The 10,219-nt window shown below is 43.5% G+C and overlaps 1 protein-coding gene across 1 annotated transcript; it reads right to left on the bottom strand.

Annotated features, from left to right (window-relative positions):
- Positions 1-21: 21 nt before the first annotated feature.
- LOC121629639 (3-hydroxy-3-methylglutaryl-coenzyme A reductase-like) lies at positions 22-9,809 on the bottom strand. Its single transcript, XM_041969322.1, has 20 exons — positions 9,696-9,809; positions 9,189-9,385; positions 8,990-9,101; positions 8,641-8,728; positions 7,815-7,899; positions 7,630-7,735; positions 7,394-7,500; positions 7,092-7,211; positions 6,154-6,287; positions 5,760-6,046; positions 4,619-4,734; positions 4,338-4,532; positions 4,090-4,248; positions 3,847-4,004; positions 3,665-3,770; positions 3,382-3,552; positions 3,075-3,215; positions 1,314-1,472; positions 855-1,003; positions 22-777 (listed from the first exon to the last, which is right to left on the bottom strand). Exons 2-20 carry the CDS (start codon positions 9,348-9,350, stop codon positions 744-746), a joined length of 2,589 nt encoding a protein of 862 aa, XP_041825256.1. The 5' UTR covers positions 9,351-9,385; positions 9,696-9,809; the 3' UTR covers positions 22-743.
- Between the last annotated feature and the right edge of the window lie 410 nt (positions 9,810-10,219).

Raw genomic sequence — 10,219 nt, 5'->3', positions numbered from 1 at the left:
TGTTAAGAAACAAATATTAAAGAGGATCATAGTGTTTTATTTTTTAAATAAAGTCAAATTGAATATTCTACCTACCGCGTGTTAAAGCGCATGACGTGCTGTACGTAAGGCCACCTCTGACATGATTAAACATGATCGTTAGTCAGGAATTTAACCTTCAACATCCCCCATGAACCTGATTAATACTTCTGGACAGTTTATAGTAACTTAAAATAAATATTCCTTCAGTCAACTCCCAGAAGAAACCCGTCTGTAACAACTAGATCAGGATCAGTGAGCACACAGTATACACAGTATACAGCAGCCCCGTCACACAGGGAGGCCTTCACAAAGCTAAACGCTGGCAGTTAAACACTCATGGATTTTAAACTTGAACAGAAGTCACCACATGAATCAACGGGCGTCTCTAGAAAGCTTTGGCAAAGGTTGACTCCTGAAGGAGAAAGTGTTAGAAGATTTACAAGCTCTGCACTTTGGCCTTTTAACTCTGAGGAGGCACATGAGTCTTGTTCAGGTGGATTTTATCAATCCAGACGTCCTCAGTGATTCAGTTCGTTCAAAGATCAGTACCGAAAAGAACGCTGGATTCTCCGCTTCTAAAGATTTCAGATCCACGCAAATGGCACTGATTAGCATCTGAACGCAGTCCTGCAGTCATCCGGGCAACTGGAAGCAAACTTCCAGCGTTCTGTCTGGAGGTCCCCCTGCTCCTGTCAGGACCGGGTCACAGTGGACCCTCAGCATCACGCAGTCATTGTTGACAGGTTTGTTTTGGATCTGCGAGGGAAAGATGACAAAGTCAGAAACAGATGGAAAATGTCAGTTTACAGACCATAAAAAGTTAAACATCTGACCTGTTGTGGACCATGTGACTCTTGACGAGGTGTCCAGCGGCTAAAGCAGCCATCAGGGACAGCTCCCCAGCCAGCACCGTAGCACACACCACACGGGCCAGCTGCCGGGCGTTCTCACCCGGCTGGTCGGCACCGGCGACTCCGAGCATCTGCATACACAGTGGGTCAGGTATTTAATGTGAAGACAGAAACATGAGATGTGGACAGACTAGTTCTGGAAGGGATCGAAGCTCGTCTGAAACTGGGGCCGTGTCTTAATCCATTAATCTGGAAATACTCATCTGATTTGCCCGGCTTAACCTCAGAAAAAAATCTACTTTATAACTCGACATATGCACGCAAAAGATCTAAAGATAATTTTCTAAACTCATCTGATTTGCACTTTGAAATCATTCTTTTAAATAAACTCAAACTTGAGCATCTCTTTGGTGGTGCAACCTAAATCTGTCACCAGCTTACCTGCAGACAGGCCTGCTGTGGCGGCAGGTTGGTGCCTCCTCCCACTGTTCCCAGCTCTATGGAGGGCATGGTGCAGCTGATGTACAGGTCCTCCCCATCTGGACCTGCACACTCCATCTGAGTGATACAACTGGAGCTCCCCACCGTCTGAGCCGGGTCCTAAAACACAAACCAGCAACATCGCTCAGAAAGATGGCTGCAGCACTGAGAAATGATGGCAGGAACTGCGTTCAGGAGGGTTTACTGAGCTCATGGAGACTAAAGTCTGTATATTGGAGATATAGGAATACACAAATATCTAAACATACTTACAATGTCTGCATAGATTCTGCTCAGACTTGAACAGTACTAGCTAAACAGCTATGGATTAGCTTAACTGTACAATCACACTCAACACAACAGGAAGATGATCATAAAGTAAAGAAAGTCTCACTCAAATTCTTCAGAAATGTTACCCAGCCAGTCACTGCATGCTAAAGTTTGAGCAAGACAAACACTAATTGCAGCTTTTGTGGTAATCATCCGGAAACTGTGACACATCTTGTTTGGTTCTGCTCTTTCACACATATTTTGGAAAGAATGCAGGAGATTTATAACTGACTGCAGTGTGAAATAATGCTGTTCTGATGTTTCTTTATCCCCAAAAAGACTGACTATATATATATATATATATATATATATATATATATATATATATATATATATATATATATATATATATATATATATATATAATAAACCTTTTAATTCTGATGGCTAAATTTTTCATGCATAAATGTAAACTTACTAGTAAAAACCATATTTCACTAACTTTCTTAAAGACATAGAACAACATAAACAGTCAATATCAGGCTCAAATAACAAAAAGACTCAAAACAGTTTGTGGATCATTTGTTTTTAGAATTTTATATTTGCACCTGGGAATCTAAATGTAGTTGTGTTCACTGTTTTGTAGACTTGTTTTGTTCAATAAAGCTAAAAAAAAAACAAAACATGAAGATAGCTAGCATTAGCTTAGCTAGCTTCATGGCTAAATAAAGGTTGTGGTAACATAAATGGAAGAATTTGTAATATCTTGACGCTAGCTTATCCTGGATCGGCTAACAAGGACCTCCTGATCGTCCAAAGTAGTGCCTGACTTAAAAAAAAAAAAAAAAGCCTTGCTCTAAATGAAAATAAATAAAGGCCCTGTGTGTCTTCTACAAACACACAGCAGCTAAATGAATTCACAACAATCATCGCAGCATTTAGCTTTTAGGTCAGATTCATGGCTTCGTACCGTCATCTCCATCTGAGGAGATTAAACTTCACCAGCTGATGGTGCTGATGCAGCAAAATGCTTTTAATTCATCAAAAGGACTGCAGCGTGTCTCCAGGACAGGTTTAGTTATGAAGCTGCTCTCTTACTTATGAACATCCTTAGAGATGAAAACAGGATGAGTTCTTTCTGAGATCCGAAGCTCTGTCGTTCCTCCTGTTTGTCCTCGACATGCTGTTACTTTGTCTCCTTGAACTTGAAATTTTACTTAGATTTTTACGTTTTATTTTAGTGACAAGTGGCTGTTAAATGTTCTCCGTTATCTTCTCCCCACATTCACAAAGTTTACTTTATCTTGTCGCCCTGAAACATTTCTGCTCGTCACTCATTCTTGTTCCTGTCTGCTGAATCTGAACGTGCTGGAACAGCTGAAACGTGATGGTTTAAGAGGAAAAGTGTGCCGTTTTACTGCTGTAGTTATAGGGGTCCAACTGATCCATTACCTGCCCACAGGCGATGTAGATGGCTGTGACGATGTTGGCGGCGTGAGCATTAAAGCCCCCGATGCTGCCCGCCATGGCTGAGCCCACCAGGTTCTTACTGATGTTCAGCTCCACCATAGCAGCTGTGCTGGTCTTCAGCACCTGCAGGTACGTTACAATCACAGAGCACCATAAACAACAAAAAGAGCATCAAAGAAAAAAGACACGGACTAATAACTCAATTCCTAACTTAAAAAAGGAAAAGCAATTCTAACCTAATTCCTGGCTGACATGAGAGAGAACAGGTGAGTCCAGTCTGTGTGTTTACCTCTCTGACCACCTTGGCGGGAATTGTGGCCTCGCACACGGCGGACTTCCCTCTGCCCAGGATCCAGTTGATGGCGGCAGCCTTCTTGTCAGTGCAGTAGTTCCCGCTGACCGACAGCACCTCCACGTCCGGATGCTGCTGCTGCAGCCTGTGCAGAGCCATCTCAGTGCCCTGGAGAGCACGGCACACACACACAAACAGCATCTCAAGTGCTGGACACACCAAAGACTTCACGCTTCCGACTCCTGAAGTAATTCCTGCCGGCTGGACTGTCTGCTCGTACCTTGGAGATCATGTTCATGCCCATGGCGTCTCCCGTCTGAGACTGGAAACGGATGTAGAGGTTTTTTCCAGCTACACACACCAACAGCTTCTCCAGACGAGCAAACCTACGAAGAAAAAAACACTCATCTATGATCTGATCCGTCACCTTTTCCTTCAGCCAATCACAGCGCTCCTCCTGACCTGCTGGTCGCATCAAAGGCCTCTTTGATCACACCGAATCCCTCTGAGGTCTCCAGCCAGAGTTTGACTTCTGCAGCCCGGCACGCTGAGGGCAGCCTCACCACAGGACCCCTGGTCATGCCGTCAGCTAAGATCCTGCTGCTGCAGCCCCCGCTCAGCTGGACAGGAAGGACGACACGGTCAGTCATATAAACAAACAAACAAACAAACAAACAAACAAACAAACAGAAGCTCCTGACGTACAGACAGAGCTCTGCATCCTCTGTTAGTGCTGGCTACCAAGCAACCTTCTGTGGTCGCCATGGGGACGTGAAATGACTTCCTGTCCAACAGAAGAGGGCCAGCCACTCCCACGGGCACGGGCATGTAGCCGATGACGTTCTCACAGCAGGCACCCATCACCTGCCGGACGAGGACACAAAGTCACATACTGCAGCAGCTGCTGCAAGAAAGAACCATAATGATACGAAGATCAAACAGACGCCGGCTACCTTCGAGTAGTCGTAGTCTTTATAAGGCAGACAGGCCAGCGCGGAGGAAACAGGAAGTTTGGGTGACAACATTTCCCTCCTGATGGCCACGCCCCTCTCTGGAGTCTCCAGCACTGACTCCAGCTTGTAGTTCAGTATCTTGGATGACGTCACCAGTTTCATCACCTCTGCATCGCTCAGCATCTGAGGACCTCTCTAGAAAACATGAAAACAGTTTCAAAATATCAGACAAACACAAAACAAGGCAGAAGTTGTGAGTTCCACGTGGTCAGGTGACTTACCCGAGGATCTGAGAGGATGGCCATACACTCCTCCAGCGAGCGGGGCTCCGACCGGCAATTAGGAGGAGCTGTGTAGGCGTGGAGGTCGTGTTCCATCAGGGCCGCTGGCGTCGCTTCTACAGCAGAGGAATCAGTCTGAGTTTATCCAACTTCAAATATGAGAGGATGGGGTGCTTATCAAGTTCCAGCCACATTTACAGGGAACAAGTCAAACACAGACAAATGTCATCTTCATGATTACGAGCTACAAAAGGCTACTCACTGGAACTTGTGATTATGGGAACAGCGTGTACCAGATCTGCAACATTCTGTTCCACTAAGTCTGACACATCAGCTCCTCTGGTAACAACATGCTGGCCTGTAGCAGAACAGGAACTCGTCTCAAGGCCGCACGTGGCTCCAGCTCCAGATCTAAATACGCTCGTCCTTACACTCAGTCCTGCTTGGTTTCTGGGAATTTTGTTTTCATCGCGCTAGAAAATCCTAACGCTGGTAATGTTTTACATTTCCTTACATTTACATAAATCATCCTGAGCCGTACGTTCGATACCCCTGTCAAAACGGACCAGTAGCCCGTGTCAGCGGATGAAGACCTGATGGGCTGGAGGTCGCCTCATTTTGTTAGACTGTACTCAAAATGAAAGCTGCGCGTTACTTTTTACTATCAGTTCATGATAAAAATAACAAGGACACGACTGCACTGAATTATGACGCATCGCAGCTCTGAAGGCTTCCCCGTGTTCTTCCTCCGGATAAGATTTTCATGTAAATCTAAATTCTTGGTCTCAGTGGGCACGCTCGGTGTGTACGGTTGTGTCTCTACTGATCTGAGGTGGTTAACAGGTTTTAAATTTCACCATTTCAAATCTACTTTTTCCCCTCACAAGATCATTTATTCCTTTACTTCATGTTAAACTGGACGTGTTAAATGAGCGGCTGTCTCCACAGACCAGTTTCTGTGCCACTGATACTGCAAGCACCACATTTGTTATGAAACTAAAGAGTAAACCGAGAGTATATTTAAACAGTGACCGAATGGAGGTCATATTTGGGATTTTTCCATCACAAATACAGAAAATTAAATATAATAAAAAGCTGAGAAGAACTGGACAGACGTTATCGAAGCTGGAAGAAGTCTCACCCTTTTGTCTGAAAGTAATGTCGGCCTCAGAGGACAGTTTCACATCTGAGATGGCTGAGGAGGCGGTGCTGGTTGCCGAGGCAACGCTGGTACCCTTGTGGGGTTTCGGGGCTGGAAGGTCCCTCCTGCAGCAGTCCTCTGCTCCTCTGGGCTTCTGGGTCGGAGACGAGCTGCTAATGGGACTCCTGAGAGACAACGAGGACTCTGTCTCTGCTTGCTCAAAGAAGACGTACTTCACAGCAAGAAGGAGGGCGAGACTGAGGGTTATCACGTGTTCCAGCTCCATACTGGTGGAGACAAGGACAAGCAAAGATCAGTGATCCATAACATGCTGAAGGTGCTGTTGGAGAAAAAAGGAACAGGATTAAAAAATGTACACGAATGCTGCTTTTACCTGGTGAGCTTAACAGGCCACATGGTACCAGCTGATTCCAGCCTCTCTGCTAAGGGCCCCTCCGCGGTGCGATTGTGGCCTGAATGCTCGGATGTCAGCCGACTGTGGGCGTGGACCAAGGCCAAACCCAGAGACTGAAAAATAACAGACAACCTCTGTATGAGACACGCATCCTCCTCAGCCAGTCACTTTATTTAAACAGCACTTTCATACAATTTGGAAACTCATAGTTTACAGAAATAACAGAAAAAGAAAATTCTGTCAGTCTCTCACACAGGAATCACCTGGTCTGAGCCGGCGGTACAAAACTGAACCGAGGAATCGGCATCGGTGACGAGAAATGAAGCAAATAAGATAAAAATATACATTAAAGCAACTAAACAACTAAAAGTAGGAAAATATGAGGAATAAAGCATAATTAAATACAATAACACTAACAACAGAATAGTGATAAAAAATACTTTAAAAAGCTAAATTAAGTCACTTAAAACGGTGGATTTTTAGTTTGGTTTTTAAAAACATTAATATTCAGGAAAGCTGTTGCACAAGCGTGGACCAAAGGAAGGGAAAGTTCTCCCTTCATGGATTTTAGCTCTAGTTATTATTAAAAAAGCCTGTCCTGAACACCTGAAGACATGTCATAATGAAGCCGCTCAGAGAAATGGGAAGTTTCTTAAAACGGCTGCTGGAACCGACATGAAGCCGATGCAGAGACTTAAAAACTGGAGTTATATGTGCACGCTTTCTGGTCCAGGTCAGAACCTGAGCAGCTGCTTCTGGAGGAGCTGCAGGGGTTCAAAAGTCGGCCATTACAAAGATCAATGCTGGAAGCAATGAAAGCTTCAGAGAGAGAGAGAAACTCATCCATCAATCATTTAAAGACGTCAACGTTCCCCAGATCCAGATAGTCACACAGAATCCTGAAACCAGCTTCTCACCATGATGATTTTAACCCTCTGGGTCACAGGGTTGGGCTTGTTGTCTTCCTCTTCCGCCAGCACATGGGCCAGGTGGCTCATCTGCCAGATGGGACGGCCTTCCCGACTTTCCCTCGACAACTGTGGAAGCACGCAGTCATTTAATGTTAATAACAGAATTCCGGACCTTAATAGCAGAATTCCAGACTAATATCAGAATTCCTGATAATGCTGATTCCTTCATGCACCATTTTATAACAGAATCCCTTCAGCTCACGTCCGATCATACTGGAAATATTCCAGATACTTGACATCATTCTCACCTCCAGGACCAGGGAGACACATGCCGGGAAGAACGTCATGAAGACAAAGTAATTGGCCAGAACGGACATACAGCCAAAACAACACATGATCTCCAACTGAGGAACACCTGGAAAACAACGGAAATAAAATACAGATGTCATCTTCCGCACAGTTAAGCATCACCACAGCATTTCTGACATATTTCAGCACATTCCTGACACCAGTTCACAGAGGAGGAATGTGAGCTAATCTTTACCTGACATGGTGCCAACTCCGATAACCAGACACTCGACCAGAGCGTCCAGGGTGAACGTGGGGCCCAGGATGGCCATGCCCTGAGAGATGTTCTCCCTCACCTCCTCCTGCACACACAGCAAACAGCCACATCACACCTAGTCACCCATCAGACAGAATCCCATCAGACCTGGTGGGTCACACTACCTGAGAGTTCGAGCTGAGGGCAAATTTCGCCAGCGTGCAGGCTTTGGACAGGTCAATCAGCAGGAGGAAGAACGGGAGGGCTTCGCTGGTCGGGAAAGGAGTCACACGTGAGTCAGGAAGGAAAAATATCAATTCCTGATCTAAAGTTATAACAGCAATCAATGCATTCATGAGCGGCATTACCACTGCATGTAATAACTCAAAGGGCTCTCTTCTCTTTTGTCTTCAGAAAGAACAGAAAAGTTCCTGTGATAACACGTGTAATAATAACAGAAACTAACTATAAATGAACGCCACGACCACCTTGCTCAGAAATATTTAACTAAGAGCAAATTCCAGAAATGCCAGATATCAAACTGTGACCTGATATAAATGAATGAATTCACAGAATGTGACGGATAACAGACTTCGGTGTGACAGCTGACGTGTAAGGCTGGCTGGTGGATGTGCAGTGAGTTTTAAATGGGAAAGAGTCACATTCTCAAAGAGGATGAGGCCTTATGATGGTTAGAGGGTGGAATAAACACACACCTGTCTCTCCTGAATTAAACTACTGTAACAAACATCAGATTAAACAGTTTGGCTTGTAATATGCATAAATATTAAAACTTCTGCTCTTAACACTCTTACAATGATCAACAGACACCAGAAAGTTCTTTGTGTAAATACGCAGCAGAAAAAAGTTTGTCCGGATCTAAATCTTATTTTTCTCATGCAGTGTAAATGATTACATTGATAATTTCAGTCACAATTTAAAGGACTTAAAAAACTATTATAAACTATCTCCAGAGAGTACACGCTGCGTGAGGATGTAAGGAACACTTACTTGAGGCCTGTCAGCTCTTTCCCAAAGAAGTGGATGACCACTGTACTGAAAACAAAGCTGGAAAATACTGTAAACAATCCAGCAATACCTGCAGAAAGAGAAGCAGCACAATCTGTACAAGTCTGTCTGTTACCCAAGACCCAGGCCTAAAAATCTAAAGAACACTGCATATTTATATTGAATTAATAATTAATAAAACTGTTTCTGACTTTTTATCAGTAACATGTTAAAAACTGCTGCACAAAGGCTAAAATAGTGTGGTTTTCCACCATTAAAAAACAAAACAACACAAAGTTAAATATATGCTGTGTTTGAAGCAGTGCCATTGTAGTTCATAACTAATACTGACCCAGGATATATTTGGATCCCAGTTGTAGGAGATTCTTGAACTGGAAATAGATGTAAATGATGGCCATGCAGCGAGTGACTGTGAGAATGATTATATCACTGCTGTGGACTTCCTGTAAAACAACATAAAACAGTTTATTCCTATTAGCATCCTGACGTGAGCAGCCTGTCAGTCAGTCCTACATCCACACCAGCATCACCTCCTCAACTTTTGGACACTCATTCCAGCTGCACATCTGGCTGCTGGCTGCTAGGTTGTTCATGGATATGAGGCAGACGGTGACAGCCAGGGTCCCAACTATCACCTCCCAAGGGTGGGAGGCCACCAGCAGTCCATGGAGCCGAAACAGACGTGCCAACATGGTCTCAGGATGCCTTCCTGCTGCCTAAGTTTCACCTGCAATACAAGATTGGCACACCCCTTCTAGCTGCGTATGATAAGCTGACAATTATAAGCCTCCAGAAAATCTTGTTATGCATTACAGACTAACGTTGTGGAAAGAACATTCAAGACACAGTATAATCTTATTTTCTCTAGGGAATAGAAAAAAAGACCCGTATTTAAAGCATTTAGCCGATAGCATTAGCTTTTTACTGAAGCTACTATTAGCATTAGCCACATTAAGTGTCAAACCCGGACTATGTCAGCATGACCTTTAACCAAAGTCTGTCTGTCTCTCGGCCGCTTTAAAATAATTTATACTTACGGTTTTATGATTTTATAAAACGACCGGACGACCAAAGCCAAGTTTCACTACGAACAGCGTCCTCCCCATTATGATGTTGGCATTGCTAGTAAGAAACCAACATGGCGACGCGGAAGTCCTGACCTCATTCTTTAGTCGCCTCAGATTACGTCATGGGGCGGGGCTATTTTATTTTATTTTATTTTATTTTATTTTATTTTATTTTATTTTATTTTATTTTATTTTATTTTATTTTATTTTATTTTATTTGTTACGAAGCATATTGCATTAACTTGAAAACAAGCAAACAATAAAAACTGTGTTTTTCTAAATTATCAAGATAATTTCCACAAAACATCTCACGTAGCCTGAATGCCCTGACCTACCGATCCTGGAGAAACGTGGCCACAGTTTCAACAGGATTTCAACAATGATTTGGCAATAAAGGTATTTACAGTAATAATAATAATAATAATAATGATAATAATAATAATAACAACAACAAAAACAACAACAATAATAATAACAATAATAATATGAAGAAG

This window comes from Melanotaenia boesemani, chromosome 19 (assembly GCF_017639745.1).
Source record: "Melanotaenia boesemani isolate fMelBoe1 chromosome 19, fMelBoe1.pri, whole genome shotgun sequence".
Classification (NCBI taxonomy): Eukaryota; Metazoa; Chordata; class Actinopteri; order Atheriniformes; family Melanotaeniidae; genus Melanotaenia; species Melanotaenia boesemani.
This window is presented reverse-complemented; position numbering and strand designations above follow the sequence as displayed.